The 18,356-nt window shown below is 40.4% G+C and overlaps 1 protein-coding gene across 1 annotated transcript in view; it reads right to left on the bottom strand.

The window, feature by feature from the left end:
* Positions 1-5,536: 5,536 nt before the first annotated feature.
* The window catches only part of NYAP2 (neuronal tyrosine-phosphorylated phosphoinositide-3-kinase adaptor 2), a gene marked incomplete at its 3' end in the record, with an annotated part of 134,449 nt that continues 121,629 nt past the window's right edge, over positions 5,537-18,356 (bottom strand). Inside the window, exon 6 of the mRNA XM_082003492.1 lies at positions 5,537-5,764. Coding sequence (XP_081859618.1) covers positions 5,537-5,764 — 228 coding nt within the window. The remainder of the gene's footprint in view (positions 5,765-18,356) is intronic.

Here is an 18,356-nt window from a genome sequence, read left to right as displayed (position 1 = left end):
CAAAAGGAGCAGAGACCCGAGCGAGAGCACTGCAGGCACCTTTCCACTTTTAGATAAACTTAGAGCAAATACAAGCATAAAACTCAACCGTTGCTTTTTATGGTGTTGTCTCCTTTTAATTTAAACCTCTTCTGTTTAAGAAACAATGGCACATAGAAAGTGTTTCTGCAGTGGCAAAGAAAGTGAAGACACCTATTTCAAATAAGGGAAGATCTGAATCTGCCCCAAATTTATGCTCTCTGCTGCATCTGGCAGTCCTCCCCTTTCGTTCCTTCTCCGAGGTTCAGGTGCTGCTGTCCCCAGCAGTGGTCAGGCGTGGCATGGGGAGTGGAGGTGGACGTTGGAAGTCATCCTGGAAAGTCTTTAGAAATGAGCTAGGACACAGGACTTTATGAACTGTCCCACTGAAGAGTACAGACAGCAATCTGACTCTTAAAACTGACAGAATCTCTTTTCCTTTTTTAGGTCCAGAGAAATCCCTGTAAAACCTTCTTCTGTTCACTTCTAGTCAACCCTATGGGATTTCCCTATGAAACTTGGAGCTTGGGACAAAAGGCTGGAGCTTGCTTTGGAGGACGAGTCACCCTGAACATCCATGCCAGGAGCTGGGGAGAGGAAGAAGAGCATAAAGAGGTAGCGAAGCTCTTCAGCCATCATATGGCCACTGGCCATGGCGTTGCTGCTCCGGAGAGAGAGGCTGCGCCTTGGGTAAAGCACATGGCTCCTGGGGCAGGGAGCACTTGGAAAGCACTTTTTGGATCATCTGCAACCTGACTTGGAACCAGCTTCTGTAGAAGGCAACCGAAAGTTTCCCACTAGTTCAGTTCTGCGTACAGATCTACAGAAACAGGGATAGTAACTTTTTTGCACGTTAAAGGCAGCTTTTTCCATGAAGGGAGAGAAATCTGGTCTCAGTGCTACAGCAAGAACATTACTGTTTCTTACTAGGATCTTTATTAACTACTTGCTTACTTGCTCTTGAAAACCCTTTTAAATTACAAAATGTCATCTTAAAAAAAGTAGTGGGGGGAGGTTCTCTCAGGCAGAGAACCCAGGCTACAAAACTTGAACAACAATCACAAAGCATTGAAAAACTGAGCACTGGAAGATCAGTATCATTTGCAAGGTTATACACGTCCTTTCCTTCCCCGACTGCCCCTGTCGTCCTCTCCCCTTCTCCCGCTGTGGCTGTGGAATTCCTCTGTACGGACTGGCTTTTACATCCCAATGGGAGTAAAGCTTCTGTCTGGAAACACCTAAGATCATACTGACTTTTAAGCAGATTTTTTTAGAGTTTTATGAGGGCATGATGAGTCCCTCTCCCATTCGTGGATATTCTGCAAACAGACATCTTTGAAGGGGGGTCTTTGAAGGTCTCTTTCATCTTCCATCCCAAACTCGGAAAGGTACTTACAGAAAAATTTCTGTCTGCTCCTCAGAGAAATCTTATCCTGAGGATTTAGTTGAGGATGGCACTCATGGCATTAGATGCAACCAGGCATGACTTGCAAATATTAACCTATTAAAGCAATTCATTCATTTCCTCCAACAAATGACGCGATTAAAAATGTGCCTAGGGAGCGTTATAAAAATACATCTATGACTTGACTTTTCTTCCCAGGAATCTCTGGCTAAACCCTAGTGAATAATCCGGTTCTAAGCTAAAAACATCAAATGAAAATGAAAAGCCAAGTATTTTAAACTATTGCTTTTTATTATAATTACACCGGAGCACAAATAAATAAGCACTAAATTATTGTAAAATATTGTCAATGCACTAAAGAAAGCGGAATTGATCTTCAAACAACATCTTATTACTTCAGAAGTATCAAAGTACATTTAATTACATCTTACCTAAAAAAATCAAGTACAAAAATGAAAAGAAAATGAATATGTATTTATACTGTGTATATAGAAACGGCTAATAATATATGATTACAGTTAGCCTCTAGCTACTCCTTACTCCTACACAATCTCAGGCACATACCTGACAATTTCTAATGAAATATGAAAAAAAGCAACATGACATTCAATTTCAAGATATTGGTAAATGTATTACATTGTAATGAACACAGAATGATTTAATTTTATTTAAAAACCCTGTCTTTTAAAAACATAGTGCCGTTGTCCACTTAAAAATAAACCACCCAAACCAAAAAACCCCATACCATTTTATACCATTTGCTTTAATTTGTCAAAAGGAGCAATAAAGTAGACATACATCGGCTAATATACGTAAACACATTTTTAGTGCAAGAATAACAAGACCTGTGACTTTACTGTGCTTTCTTGAAATCACAGTGCACTTTACACAAATTGCTACACTATAATGTTTAACTTCAGGAGTTTAAAGCAAAATAAGTGCATACCAAACAATTTCATATATACAGTCTTCGTAAGTGTGTGTATATATGTGATCTGTATGTATATATAGATTGCATATTTATACAGACTACAGCTTTAATGACCGCGTGTAACTAAGCACTGTCATTCACCCTGTGACACAGAAACCGCTGAGACAACAGGCGACGTGGGAAGCGTTTAACAGCGTTTTGATGGCACGCTCTCGGCAGTACGATGCACCGTTTACTCGAGCGATGGGGTGGGCCAGCAGGCACGGGACAGGACGGTGGCATATGTCTTGCTCTGGCTCTGCCCGTCCCCGTTGCAAACGACTCCACCTGAGCCTCACCTCCCTCCTCTGTAAAACGATTCTCGCAAGCGTGAGGTTTAGTTCACGTTTCTAAAGTGCTCTGAAGGTAAGTGCTAAGTTATATTTTACTTTTTCATGTACTGTCACACTTTCAAACAAAGAGCCATTGTTTCCATGGGATACAATGGGGGTCTGGAAGCACATGGGCAGTTATTTAGGAAGGACAAACATAAATAGTGTTAAGCAATAAAAGCAAAACAAGGAGTGGTTTTATGGTGGGCTAAGCGTACAAGCAAGCCTGCTTAGGACAAGAATGCTTCAATTCCCTGATCATTATTCCTATTAAATATCGATATGAAAAGGACACAGTATGAACAAACACTGTTAAACACGTAACTGTTTACATTAATGTTCGCCTTGCCCCACAGGGCCTGGCACTGCAGCACCCGTGCGTCCCCACGGGTCTGGACTGCAAAATCGGTGCTCGGAAGGGTTCTAAAGTAATTGCTCCAGGAAGAGACCAGTGAGTGCAGACTAGGAGTATCGAGACTGACTGAATGCCGGCCTTCGTTTCGCCACCAGAGTCTTGGTGCAGCTGGGGGAAAGGGTTGAGCTAAGTATTTCACGCATGGTTACGAGAAATTCTTCTCTTGCCACATAACAAGGAAGACAAAGCATAAACACTTTCTGAATAATGAACCTGTTATCTCAACAGATTTCCCACACCACCGTCTTCTTTCCAGCAGATTCTGGAACTTTGCGAGATCTCTGGAGTTTTTCTTCTGCCATTTTCTTTCTTTAAAAAAAAGAGAATAAGCAGAATATACAGTTGGTGTCTTTTGGATGTAACACGTATTCAAAGATTCCTTCACAGCCTCTGGGTTTTTTAATGTCTTCTGTCATTTCGGCTGTGAGGGGCTCTTTAAATCTGCATTTCAATTGCGTACCCATTCCAGCCACTGTATATTCGTAACACACACCGATATTTAATGTATGCGGGCATATACGTATGCACACATCTATGAGTATATCTAGAGAGATACATGCATATATACATATATATGTGTGTACACATATGCATATATACGTATACAATAATGCTAATATACATACACACATATAAACACACACTTCATCTTTTACAGAAATCTCAGTTTGGACATCAAAATATACATTAGTTAATTAGATATAAAATATTTAAAAACTTTATTTCAGAGGCTGAAAAGAAACTACCACTGATAAAGCATTACTCAAACTCAAACTTTAGCAATATAGATTACAAAAACCTTCTAAAATTTGTTATTTTTGGTTTTTTTGATCAGCAATTACAGCTGTGGCAACGCTGTCAATGTAATTTCAAAGAAAAGCCAATATAACAAGAAGTTTCAAACAACACACCTTTTCTTCTTGGTGAATATAATATTAAATGATTGTTTTAAAGAGGGACTTTTGTGCTACCAAACCTCAGACGCATAGATAGAAATTTAAATATACAAAATATATGCCATAGATCTTTTTTTCCCTACTCCACAGCAGTACAACTTTCCCTTGTTCTCAACAGATCCTTTTGGAAGATATTTCACCGCATGGATTTCACCCTCATAATCAGCGTAAGCCGTCTCTTTCTCCCGTTAAAACCAGGAGGTCATAATTCTTTGGTCATGACATAATATTCTGTTAAAATGGGTGTAATATAATACCGGATCGTAAGCCAATTACAGAAGCAGCCAGGAAGAAGAAACGGCATGCTGAGGAGAACGTGTTACATGGGCCTCGGCTTCAAAACCGCATGAAATCAAGAGGGATTTCCCTACCGGCTTTCAAGGGGTCTGAATTCCAGCCTTTATAAATAACACAAGGAAATCTGACACAGCGTAAAGCAAGGACGTGTTGCTGGAGTTAAAGATAATAAACATGTAAACAGATTTTGCCGCCTTTATTTTCTGGACCAAAGACAAATGTGGACAGGAACCGTGGCTGTGGTGCCACCGCCTTAACCTGCTGACAGACAGGGTCTCTCCGTCACGGGCTGTACAACGCTTAGTCACAGTGAACCACGGTCTCCGCTAGTCAGCTGAACGTAACGAAGGAAGAGTTTCTGTTGCAGGCTTTTCTGCAGGAAATTTAGTTTCTTGGCCAAATAATTTTAGTAACCGATCCACGTAACACCAAGGGCAATTTATCTGATCAGCTTTATGAGAAAACCGATGCAGAACAATTCATATTTTAAACGCAACTTGGGCATCCACATTAAGCACTTGTATTTGCATTGCTGGCAGTTGTATCATTTCCAACCAAAACTCTCTCCTTTGTCCAGCCCCCTCGCCCCAAAGCTAAGGTCATCTAACAAGTACGACTCTAGGTAACTTCTACAACCCTAGCACCGAGTTGCTTTGTACATTGTCTTGTTCAACAAACCGTACAACCACATGCTTTTGTACAGAGGCCAAACCTAGGCAGGTAAGAGAAATAAAATGGTGGCGGGGGAAGAGGGGAACGTTAGAATACCACATAGAAAATAGGTAATAAAACAGTATAACAGTAACATTATATAGTAAAATTCTTCATAAATTTTTGAAATTTTTTATATATATATATATTTAAACAGTGTATTAGTTTGGGTGTTTTCAATATATTGGCGAAATATTTACATTTTGATATCTTCTGGATCCAAAAAAATCTTGGATAAATATGTATGCCTTAATCCAGTCAGAAACTTAAATCTCTCTCTTGATTGACAGGTGAGCACTGTATCGGTGTGGTTTTTTCCTAGGAAGTTCACCACCTGCAGGTAAGTCTTAGGTTAGAGCCTTTGCCTTATTAAGAAAGCAGGCTACCTGTGCACGGTGCAACACAGTGGAGAGGGCATCCTCCACACGCCTGTCAAATTGCAGTGTCCCAGAAAACAGTTTGTTGTTTGGAATAAGGAGGAGGGCTGTATTTCTTGGTCCCGGTATTCTTTTTCCAACTCGGCAAAATAGGCATGCTATCCTGTTTGCAGAGTCCTTTTTCTGATTTCTGTCGAGCTTTTATTTCTTTGCAGAGGCAGCGTTTTTTCTCAATCATATCCAGCATTGTATGGTCCCCTTGCAACCACTGCATACACGTCACCTATTGCGGGGGGGCAGGGAAAGAAAGAAAAGAAGGGAAAAGAAAAGAAGGAAAAAAGCATACAAATAACTATTTGGGCAAAGATTGAATATGTTGTTTCTCTGCAAGGTTAATATTACTCTTGTTTGAAACACTCTAATTTGTTTGATGACTAAAAAAATCTCTATGCCAATGATGGAAACAAAGTCAGTCTTTACTTTTAACTACTACTTTAAGAAAAAAACAAGGGTAATAAAAGGTCCCCTTTTTAACTTCTCCAGAGCACTGAAAGCTAATAAAGATAAATGTTTTCGGCAAACTAGTACTGGTTGGATTTTAAATGATAGAATAGATCTTAAAAAGGCACATGGATCTTAACGTCTTTAAGTTATGGAAATAAAAAATTCTATACAATGAAACCCATGTTTTATATTGCTCTCCAAATCCAATCTGTCACCTTAAAAGCATGGTGTTAACACTTCTGAGTACCAAGCTAAATATAACTCTGTGTTTAATTTTTTTAAAATGATTTAATGAACTCCATACGCATTATATGGATTAACCTATCCTACTCTGTGATGATATTTCATTAACTGGAAGGCACCAAGAGTTTAGAAGCTCCATGTTTTCATGCACGTAGACTATTTGAAAACATGATCCTGATCCAAAAAAGGAGGTTAGCATATGTTTAATTGTAAGTGCATGTCACAGCCTCTCTGAAGCCTGAGAATGTGGCTCCATTTGAGTTCAGTGGGGTGCTCACATAATGGAAAACCTGTGTGTCTTCAAAGGCTTTCATTGGAACCAAAATCACCAATGCTAAACTACCCTGAAAGGGCTCATTGTATTTGGATGACACACTGTATACCTGCAAATGAGAAAACTTCCTCTCGATACTTGCTTTGCAAATTGATGTCTTGAGTCTCCCAACATTTATTTTCCACATTAGTCACAAATTAAGGATTTGTGTGTAAGTAAATGCACGCCATACACTCGCAGGGCCTGTCCAAGTACATCTCTGATTGTGTCATGAAAATGCACATGTGCAGTAATACTTTGGCAGTGTTTTATGATTCATGAAGGAAACGTATGTTTATTTTTAAGATTATTTGCATACATTTAATAATGCATACGCCTTTCATTCACAAATCTTAGAATGTCAAATGTGGGCATACAGCAGGTTCCTAGAACCGGGGACTGGTCTTCTTAGAAGCCAGTATAGAAACTTCCATTGATCTTGGTAGTTTTTGTGGTCAGCTTGAAGCGTATTTAGCATTTACTGATAAAAAGATAGAGAAAATGTTCGGATTTATAGCAGGAAACAAAGAAAAAGGAATAAACGTGAACAAGCCTTCCAGAAAAAGTAATAATAAATGATGTGCTCAAACAAAAAAATAAACAGAATACAGAAATGTGCATGTTTTCTCAAATATCTTTGTAGAAAAAGGTTTTAAAGGGGTAGCTCAGGACAAAAGAATTTCAGATGGAATTACCTTTCTTTATACTGAAACAAAACCATGCTTACCTTATATATTAGCTAGTACTTTGAGTACAACAAGTTTAAACCACAACATCAATTTTGTTCTTGAATGTTCTTATGAATTTAGAATCACACAGGTAATGCATCTGCAGCACGTCCTCCTGAATGGCTCAGCTAAAAGTCTTCTGGAGGCCTACTGCGCCTGCTCTTCCTAATCAAATCCTTGCTTTTAATTTACTGCGGCGTAGGTGAGGCACGTGAGACTTTCTCTCTTTGGGTGACCAGGCCTGGTCCAAAAGTCCCCAACTGAACGGGATATACTCCTCGCTGCCCCCCGGCGTGACTTCGCAGGTCTTTGGACACTGCTCTACCTGAGGCAGATTTCCTGCCACTCTACTCATCGGTGACAGGTCTGTACTTACGCAGCAGTGTCTTCATTTTGCTGGGTTCTTCTATGTGGGGCAGGACAGGGACAGTGTCTGCACATAATTCATTAGACAAAATATTCACAGCACACCAGCTTCTGGGCTGGATTTGACAACAAGAGTGCTTGAGTGCGTGTTTCCTCTTCTGGACATCAGGAAATGCTTCTCTTTTCTAACCCATCATGTAAGTAAGCAGAGCACGTGCTAGTACCAAATCCTCACGGTACGCTGTGTGCTCCAGTCACCGTGCGCGACACGCACCACCCGCAGCACGTACGACAGTCACCGTGAGGGTGTTACATCCACGTCACCCCGACTCCCACCCCTGTACTACACGCAGTGCCGTTGCCAACACAGTATCTTCTGGTCGCTAATCTCCTTCACGGGACTCTAGGGGACTGAAGCAGGATTTTGACGTGCTAAGCTCCAAAATACCAGTTGCAACTTCCCAAAGATAGAAAGGGTGCTGCAGAATGTATCGGCTACACAGACACTCTGCCACCCCCTGCAAAACAGCCCCTAAAATAATCCCAAGTGTAGGCAGCTCCAAAATCCTTTTTATACTGGCCACCATATTGTATAGCAGTTAGTGAATCATTTATTATGTTCTTCCACTTTCCCAGACACAGATTTTCAAGACTACTTGTGACTTTTTAAATGTTATTTTTGTTTGATTGCTAAGTCTTTCATACCCGCATCTTCTTAGATGTACCATTCATGTGGTACATTCCTCTCCTGTGACTGCATTCAGGTAGTGGTATGTGCAGCATGAAAGTGGGGAGCTAGTATGTGCAAACTCATATCCTAAAATAAGTGAACACATGATGTTGAAAAGCTTGGGAAAAAAGCTTAGAAGTGAGAACAAGGGTTAAAGAGGTTTATTTGGTATTTTTGCCCAGTTCTAGTGTTAATGTGCAACAAAATAAAAATGCACCGAACTAGAGTGCGTGCCAGACCTAAGAGGAAATCACCAGTTTGTACATCAATGCACTACAGCTATGACAATAACCATGTTGCTAATATGAAATCCCAAAGAGCGTTAACTAATTTTCAGTGTGTCCTAGACAAATCACAGGCGCTAAGGCTCACAAGCCAGCACTCAACCCAGCTGTTTAATCACAGCAGTAACCCTTGATGACTTCAGTAGGGCTACTGAGGTGTTTAAAGCTAATGTGTTTAATGCTGCAGACTTAGGCCTAATCCTTCCTGTGACTGCTGAACTGATGCTGCTCATGCTTAGCTCCAGTATTAATTTTTTTCATATCCTCCCTCCTTTCTGGCTTCAGCCTGCTCCTCTGGTCATGCACCAGGTTGTTAATATCACTGCTATATCATAACATGGGATTTGTTCAGTGTGAGAGGCACAACAGTTAATGATGTTACAAGTTAATTTATAGAACGAAGTGGAACATTCATAATTTTATACAGCTACATGGCTCTCCCATTCCTGAAAGATCCCATAGCACATAAGCAATGATACACATACTGCAGCATGTCAGAGCTTGGCTGCAGATATAGATGTTAGGCAGACAGGCATAAACCCCACCAGCACTGGAGGTAACAGCCAACGAGACACAGCACAAGAGAAGCAAAGTTGGTGTTGATCAAAGAGTCTTGGCCCAAAGCCTGTTCTTACTGAAAAGGGAAGAAAGAGCCAGCAGCTAACACTAGGATTGTAAGCAGGGATCTCCTGCAGACTCCAGGTACTATGTCCCATACTCTCCTTTGAATTATGAAATCTGCTGATTGTACGTGAATTTTTGTTTTGATGGAATTTTTACTCTTTAAATTATCTGGGGTCTAAGACACAATTTTTGTTCAAAATCAGAGCAAAAGAGTGAAGGAGAACACCAGCCAAAGGCCCAGAAGTTTGGACATTCACCTAGGAGGTGTTGGAGGTAGGCTGAAATCCTTGCTCCTAAGCAGGCGGTAAAAGCTGCATGATAACCTGGTGTGTAGGAACCGCACAGGAATGTAGGGTGGTCGGATATATTCTCTCATCTGAACATGACTGAGTGCAAGTATAAATGAGGATGTCTCATGAGTTCCTGGTAAACACACTAATCCTTCAATTATTCATTAATCTCAAGTTTTCCTCAAAAATATGCTTTAAAGTGAATGTTTGTTCCAAACTTGAACTTCATCAACAAAAAGTAAGAAACTTCTTCCACTATGCAAAACTGAATTCTTCAATATAGTTTCAATCACCAACTTTCTTGAAGGCCTTAGGAGAAATCCGTCTATGTTGCCACCTTACTTCTACTATCTGCCCTTATTTTTCTGATATTTTTACTCCCAAAACATTGGAAGTGAATTTTATTAAGATCTGTTACATACGCTCAGATTCTATGTTGGCAGTGCCACAGAACAAGAAGTAATATTATAAAACTGTCTTTCAACTAAGAAATGACAACAACAACTTTACACATCCTCAAAACAATGCAAAATGTTTTGTCTAAGAAAACCTTTCTAAGTAAAAAAAGATCACTTCTGGTGAGTGTTTTAATGCTTTGTGAAGATCTGAGAAACAAAGTAGACAAACTAGTTCCCTTCTCTGCAATGCGCAACGGGTACATGTCTGTGTGTCGGCGCCTCCATTAGCAGCAAGCCTGTCTTTGTTCCTTCTTACCTCACGGGACTGAAATTTTGAATTATTCCGGAAAATAGCAGTCCTGATGGTTTACAAATATATGTATTGCTTAAATTAGATTGCCCCAAGCTAGATCACAGAACTGTCTTGGAGCAGAAGTTTGAGAGGCAGAACATCTACAGTTCAGTCGCTCTTGGAGAACAGGACCTGGAGCCAGAGGTCAGTACACCCTGTAGCTCTCTGCCACATCAGAATTTACTGAGGAAAGCTCTTCATCCCAAGGAAAACTCAAAACAGGCTTTGGGGAACAGACAATGACTCACGCTGCCAGGAACTCCCTAGTGTCACAGCAGACTATTTCTGTTTTCTGTTGCCCTGGCACGGGCTCTGCCCCAGCCCCGGGCACCCCCACCGCTGCTCACAGAACGATGCCGGAGCAGCTCCAGCCCGTGCTGTGCCGCGGCAGCCTGCACCAGCAGATTCACAAATCATTCACATGATCAAAATATGGGCGTTTAAAGCAAGAAAAAGAAATGAAAATGAAGATAGTTCTTCCCTTTTTCTTAACTAAGCAGGTTAGTTTGGTTTGGCAAAGAGAATAATAGTTACAGATGGAAAAGAGAGAGAAAAAAATATTCTTCAGTACTACAGTTAAGCAGCTACTGGTGGACACAATTTTATGCAACTTCTAGCTGTGGTCACTAGGTGTAGCAAACATCTTGTACCTTTTTCTTGGCAACTATTCACAATATGAGAGATAACTTTCTGGCCCTTTACGAACTGGACTTCGACCATGAGGAGCACCAGGCAAAGTGCATCAGTACAGTGCACAAGCTGGTCTGGTAAGTTACTGAACATGTGTATGCTACTGAAAAAAATACAGCAACACCTTTAAGTTATATACAAACCAAATGATCACGTGCAGCGTAGCCTTTCCAAATGAAAAATATCAGGGGTGTTAAAAGAAAAATCTGGGAGCAGGACTGAAGTTATAGAGTGAAAAATCCTCAGCACCAGGCCTGGGACACTTAGGTGAGATAAATTTTACTTGCTCATGTGTGACAGATAAATTGATAAATACATATATAGATAATGCGCTCTCTCGGTAAAAGATGTATATGCTACGTAAGTCACACGCATATCCTCTTGTCTTCAACATCCCCATATAACTTTTAATCGCGAGCCCCGTGCGCCAGGCAGGCAGGAGCCCTGCACTCCTGCCTGCACCGGGAGGAAAGAAGAGTAAGTGCCAGGAGCAATTCTGCTCCTCTGATGTCAGGCCTCAAGGCAGAAATCTAGGCAGGATAAAGTCATGCTAATTCCTGGTGCTGAGAGGTGTTCCAGGAAACCTATCATTGAAAGGTACACTATAATTTTTCATACAAGTGCCCATGAAAATATGTGCTGCAAAAAATGCCATGGGGGAGAAGAAATATTTGAAATACTGTAGTCAGCTCTATTAGTGGTCACAAAGTTAGAAAATGCTGACAGTTTTCATTCACTTTTGAGGAAGCTTTTCTAATATTTGAATTCACCATTTAATGCTCTGGACATTTCTATGAGTGGGGCTTTTTTTTTGTGCTGTATGAACTTTTAATGACCTAAAAAATATTTTCCACTATAGTTTACATGAGGGCTTCAGACAACACCATATCCCATTCAGCTGTTTCTCCTTGTGACATTTTGGCTGGTAAGCACTTGGTTTGCCTATCTTTAATGCTGCTGGTTTGTTTGAAGCGAAATTGGAAGCCCTGGGCAATAAGAGAGCCCCACGATTCTGTGGTGATTCAGTGGTGCTTCCGTAATTTTTTCCTAGTACTATAGGTTCCCACTCGCTGTGCTGAAATTGCGGAGGTTATGGGGCTGAGGAAGATGCTGTTCTCTTCTGGCCCTTGTGAGTGTCGCCCCCCCCCAGCTGGATTGGCAGAGGGGCTAACTTTTCATTTACAGGAGGGATGGGGAAAACTACATCACACATATGTGATGATGGATGTCATGCACAAATACCCTTTTCTTTGTGACAACTGCATATCACAGATAAAATGAAAGCTGATGTGAGGCTATAAAAAAGTGATCTTAAACCAACGCAAAATATAATTAAATAAAAAATATCAGCAACATTTGGAGATTATTAGAAATATCTCCTGGATCTGTCAACAAAATGATCTCGAACAGTGCAATCTGTGTGCGGTGCTATACATCATTCAGCAGTGCCAAGCATGCTGGTTTGTTTTGGCAGGCTACAGTAAGTGAAAAAGAAAGGCTTTCTGAAAGCCACTTACCATCCTCTGGGAGGAAAAGGTACTCCCTCCCTCTTGCCTGTTCTCAGACAGGAGTTTCCAAATTCTCTTTCCCACTGAAACTGTTGACGGCACTTTCTCTGGTGCAGGTGGGGCCCAGCCATCCGGCTGGGTAAGGTTCTTCCACTCGGGAGGGTGTGAAATCCCACTCCTGGAAGGCAGTCGTGCGCCACGCGTGCAAGTGGTGGAGGGCTATGTTAAGTAGCAACAGTTAGTTCACAGTCTGCTCTCTGACACTCTTAACTTGGCCTGGAGGTTCTCTCAGCGCATGTTCACAAAAGGGGAGTTGTCCAAGGCAGGAGTTCAGCCAGAGTCAGGTTTCATAAAATCTGAGCAGTGAGATCCTCACCCATTTGAAGCCAACAGGAATGTACCAGCTGACTTCATGGGTCCAAGAATTTGACTACACTTTGTTCAAACAAATAGTAAAAAAAACTTAAAATGATTTAAAAAGCCTTCGGAAGAGCACTTGGAAAATTATGTTGGACAAGATTTCTTTTCCTAACCGTTAGCTATAACCATTGCACTACAGTTGAATGTTGTTACTTCCAATGGCTGCAAAAATCGGTAAGTGAGGGTACAACCACAGGCTAGACCTACAGTTGTTCCTTTCTCTCTGACAGAGGTACTCTGGAATAATATTGACATGAAAGAAAGGGTAATTTGGCCCAGGATAGTTAGTCGTTCATATAGCTCTGTACTAGTAACATGTTCTCCTGTTACTGTTAAATTCAAAACAACAATTGATTATTAATACAAAGGTGATTAAAAGTAACAGTGTGTTCAGGAACACGCAAGATGTGCGAGGTAAGCTGTGAAAGCAGACACTCTCCATGCAATTCGTAGTGCATGGTAACACTCCCCGGGGACACTGGATAACGTAAGTGCAAGTTCTTCTCTAGAAGTGTCTGAGGTGTTTTCTAGAAGGTGTGATGCCAGCAACCACATTAGAATGATCCCGTGCATTCACGTACTCGCAACACAAGCACAAACACACGCAAGGTGCGAAGCGCTACACCAACTACACCTTCCAGCCCTTCACAAATTCTTCTTTTTAAGGGACACAAGTAACACGTCTATTTTCCCTCTAAGCACTTGGGAAAGATTTCCCCCAGCACACTAGTCTTAATTTTGGCAAAATAGTTGGGTGGGAAGGAGCACTTTGTAATCTTACCCTGTATGGTTAACGTTAAAAGACCTGCTATTTCAACCTATGCAACTGCATATGCATCACATTTTAGGATTGTAACATTTGAATTGCGGTGTTTAATGTTTTGACTTACATTATTCTAAATTTCTACACTTCTGGAAATGTATCTTCTTACAAATGATACTACTACTGAAAAAAAAAAGAAAAGTAGAGTCCCTGTAAAAACTGTTCTACCACTTCATGGAATTATACGATGCAGTATCGTAAGAAAACTCTGGACACCTTTTTTCAAACACAGGACTCACTAAAAGACTTATTACCTTGTCTTGCTCTCTATGGCCTTACTAATTCACCACTTAAAAACTACTGACAAGAATCTTTGGAACTCCAGGAATTCCCAAAGAGTCAAGATTATGAGCAATTAAGACTTATCCTAAAATTAAATTAGCAAATGGTTAGTAAACCTTCAGCACCTCTGATTCCAGACCTCCAGTTTCATGATTCATTGCTTCCAATTACTAAATGTCACAGTTACTTTATACAGAACCAGCCCTGCATATACTCCTGTGCCTTGAGTTTTCCGGTAACCCTCGGATTATTGCTGAGGCTATCAATAAAGCAAATTTTAAATGATAAATTCACTGTCCTGCTTTCCATTTTTACACTGGCAGTCAGTGTAGCTATAGATCTTCCTGACCTTGCATTATTATCTTATTTGGAAAAATGTATTCTTCTCATCTAAGCTTTTTTTTTAACACCAAACAACTGTCTGTAATGTATTACCTTATCTACTGTTAGTTAACACATCCTGTAAATGCTAGTATGTTTAATGTAAGAGCCTGTAAAGTAACTCATATTAGCAATAGCATGTAAAGTTGTCTCATGTGTCTCATTTATGCAGTGGATCATCAAAATTGCATTCGTGTTGATACCACTCATGAAAAATCAAAGCTGATTCTATGCCTTTGCTAAGCAATAAATGCAGAACTCAAGTAACCCACCATGATACATCCTGTTGTTCACTGTAGAAAGGAAGATTCAATATTGTATTAGGTCAATCACAGGAGGGACAAAGGACGAATACTTTGCTGGAGTTCAGCGATACAGAGATCTCCTGCTAACTGCATTTTGCAGTACAGCACCTGCAGGGTAACACTCTCATGTCCTAGACTTCCTTGAGAGGTTACTAACCCTGTCTCCCCACCTCCTCCCCTTGCTGGAGGTTGCTGCTCTGTTGCATGTGTGCCTTTACTCATGAACCAGCCTTAAAACAGTAGGATAGTTTGAGGCAGCAACCTCAGTGACCACTACAGCTGACCCTGCCTATGACTGAGTAACCACATCCACAGCACCACACACCTGTAATTCGTGTTTCTTACTCTAAATAATGGTGGTTTTGAAAATCTGCCAGATTCTAAATCTCATACTGAGATGAACAGCCTGTCCCTCTTTGAGTTAAGAGGTGGCATGGAGCAGTGAGAGCTGCTGGTGGGTAAGACCTTTTCCTCCTCTGGACCCAAGGCCAGCAGACTGCAAAAGCTCTGATGTATCAGGGGGCTGAAGGCAGCAGGGCGCATGCTCTAGATATTGCTTCTGGTCACCTGCTGGAGGCCAAGAAGGACCCAGAAATTGAATAGGGAAGAATGAAAATGAGTGGAAACGAGTCCAAGACGTTGGAAGAACCAAGAACTACAAGAAAGTGGACATAGAGGTCAATCCTAATGTTACAAAAATGTGACATGTGGGGACACCACAAATTCCATTAGTTTTCCCATTTTATTTGACCTCGTTTTTTCCCAGCTCAAAACACGTACATGAGCTTCAGTGCTCTTCCTACCTGAAGTCACTGCTAGAACTCAAGATTTAACTAACCTTTACTGCTGTGACAGCTGAAGAACCTCACCACACCAGTTTGCCAGCAAAGCCCCTAAGTCTTCCTATTTCTCTAGCATTTTCAAGAAAATGGTCACATGAATAATTTTAAAATTAAAAAAAGTATAAAATTATTAAAATAATGTATGGAAGGAGAATGCCTCAGCATCAAAAGTAGTGGTGCCTTCAATTCCTCTTGTTTTGCATTAGGTGATCTAAACACACAAATAGTTACAGACTGTGAAGTTGCTTTACAGATGAGAAATTTTGAAATATGCTCTTATGTTTCTCCTTTTTGATAGTGAAATTGAGTCGATAATTTTCCTAGATTAAATGCCATTTCTCAAGTATTGTACTGATGGTATGGGGGGAAAGAAGTTTAGGAAAGCATGAATGAAAACAACACTGAATGTACAGAGATGATCATATTCTTGTAGGTGGTCACATCTTCCTTTTTAAAGATGTGTAAAAACATGATTAAAAGACAGAGATCTCCATTTATAATTAATTTCTAACTCCAATTTGAAATGCAGTTAATGAACAGTTACTAGTTATAAACTGAGAGTTTCTAAAGGATCCAAACATGTAAGAGCCTGCCTTAGTATGAAATACCACATTTGCTCTACCCTCACAGCAACATCATGCAATTTCATTTATATCAGGAACTGCTAAAGAATATAGTACCCAAATCTAATACAGACATGATTTCCTGACATGCAGAATAGCTGAGATACAGGCAAGAAACTAAGACCGGCATCTGAATGCTTTAGAAAATGGGATTTATTGGGTGCAGCCATTCCCTGTATCTTCTTTCTGTTTTTCTGTTTAAAAGGCACTCTCCAGAAGGGTGGCACTGGCTGATACGACGTGTGACATTGTCTCGGCATTAACTCATTGAGAAGACTGCAACACACTAAACCACGAGCACGGTCTGCTGCACCAGGGCTTTGCTCGTGGGCTCCCACCCATGGAGTGACCAGGCAAACTCCACTGAGCCTATGCCATGGGTTGAATTCAAGGTCAGGTTTCCAGGGCAGGAAGGAAATTTAAATATCCATCTTAAATGGCGTGGCTAATGACAGTGCAAGGCAAACAAAACATTCAGTGTCTTGTTAACCTATACACACATACCACCTGTAACATAAGCAAACAAATTGTCCGCCAGCAAGAGAGTGCTGTTTTTCTCTGATTATGTTTGCTTTTTAAAGTTTGCTGCAGAAATCAAGCAAGAGCCATGATCTGACCAATATTAATTTAAAAAATACATATTGCTATTGTCTTTTCTCATTTTTATTCTTTTCTGTTGGGAATTATACAATTGTGATTATAAACCCCAGGTAGTAAATTTGCTTTTTCAGACTGCAAAAAAAGAGATGGGCCAACCGAACCCAAGAGTCCACTAATTGCCACTGCCTTGCAAAGGTTTAAGATCAGGCTACTGGCCCATAAACACGGCTGCATTAGTGGAATGTGTCCTTTCCTCATCCTACTTTTTGTCGAGGGAAAGCATTCCTTCGACATTCCAGTTACAGCTTATGAGTGAAATGGGAATTTGCTGTTGACGTGACTGAAGTCAGAATTTAACCCTGTAACTTCAACTTAAAAAATGAAAAGCATTTTCTATTATGGGCTTTTAGTTGGGGTGAAGGCTCTTCCTAGCAATGGCTCTGTCATCCTACAAGTTCCTTAGTATTTCCTGCATAAAGATCTGTTTTCTGAGATTTTTCTGAGTAGCTGCTGCCACTCTGCTGCAGTAACTTATGATGCGCTGAGACTGGTCTGGCTGGACAAGCTAATACAATGATAAAATTAACTGTAAAGGAAGCAAATTTATCCCTCCCAGGTCTCACAGGGAAACACTATGATTATCACTGCAATTCCGATTCAGTGAATAACTTAAACACCTGCTCAACTGGAAAATACGTATCAGTCATCCCCTTGATTTACAGGGATATTTTGCTATTTAAGATAAGCCAGTGCTTTGCTGCCTCAAGGCCAGATAACTGAGCCAACATACAGTTGTGTGGTGATTAAGAATAATTTTACAAAGGGCTAATAAATAACTAGCTGTTTTAATAAATGCCTAATCAATTGGCAATTATATGCTGCTGTGGACTGCAAAGCATAAGAGGTCTGACAAATAGTGCCTGTAATGTTCCCTTAAAACTGACTCATAAAGTATGATACATATCTTCACCTGCTCCTAAGGCTCACCTGCACCGAAACTTTTCTTTCCAGCCTAAGGCCCTTCTATATCCAGTATTTATATGCGCAAGACATTATAGACGTGGGTCACCCCCTAGGTTTATTGCAAGTCCTTCATGTGAACAGACTTGGGATTTGCAGCACGAGCATCCGGATGGTTAAGGGCATTTCTAAACCTAGGAGCACTTGACCAGCATACCATACAGAGAACCAAAACTACACAGTGTGGGCCATTACCAAACATTTTTCAATCACAGAAAACTGTCATGAGAAACACAAATATCTGCAATTTTGGATCTGTTCAAATAATTTTTCTGAAGAACTGGAAACCTTAAAATTAGTAAAAATAATAATCTTTTAAAGTTCTCATTTAAAATACATGACATTTTTATTTTCATTGTTTAACAAGACAAAATGAGAATAAAAGTAGGTTATCAAAAGTGGGTGCTGGCATTCATACCTTTTTATAATTGGCATACATGTAATGTATATGAATAGCCACACATTTCTAGTGAAATACTATGAACAAACACACATACATATACAGAGATATATAAACATACTATACATACATACATGAGTGAATATACA

This window comes from Phaethon aethereus, assembly GCF_964289735.1.
Source record: "Phaethon aethereus genome assembly, chromosome: 9".
NCBI classification, from domain to species: domain Eukaryota; kingdom Metazoa; phylum Chordata; class Aves; order Phaethontiformes; family Phaethontidae; genus Phaethon; species Phaethon aethereus.
Note: the sequence above shows the minus strand (reverse complement) of the source record. Positions and strands in the feature narration are given on the sequence as shown.